Here is a 264-nt window from a genome sequence, read left to right on the forward strand (position 1 = left end):
AGCTTGATGAACTTGCGGAGGAGCTGGACGCGCCTGCCCAGCTCAGGGCACAGGCAGAGCTCGGTGACCACCCAGAACTGCAGCTCGTTGAAGCGCCTCATCACCCGCTCCAGGTTGGCCGTGGTCACGTCGTGGAACTTCTGCGGCCCCATGATGTAGTGGATCATTTCCACCTGCAACCCCACGGGGGTGGCTGAGGGTTGGGTTCCCCCCATCCCCCCCAAAGGAAACCACCCCCTGGAGGTGCCTCCTGCCCTGGGCCCT

General features: G+C 64.4%; 1 protein-coding gene across 1 annotated transcript in view; it reads right to left on the reverse strand.

Annotated features, from left to right (window-relative positions):
* Window positions 1-5: 5 nt before the first annotated feature.
* Window positions 6-264, reverse strand: part of LOC104385281 (rap guanine nucleotide exchange factor 3-like) — a gene marked incomplete at both ends in the record, with an annotated part of 10,768 nt that continues 10,509 nt past the window's right edge. Inside the window, one exon of the mRNA XM_009993753.1 lies at window positions 6-173. Within this exon, the coding sequence (XP_009992055.1) occupies window positions 6-173 (168 nt within the window). The remainder of the gene's footprint in view (window positions 174-264) is intronic.

Source organism: Chaetura pelagica, unplaced genomic scaffold (genome assembly GCF_000747805.2).
Source record: "Chaetura pelagica isolate M959 unplaced genomic scaffold, ChaPel_1.0 scaffold2070, whole genome shotgun sequence".
Lineage (NCBI taxonomy): Eukaryota > Metazoa > Chordata > Aves > Apodiformes > Apodidae > Chaetura > Chaetura pelagica.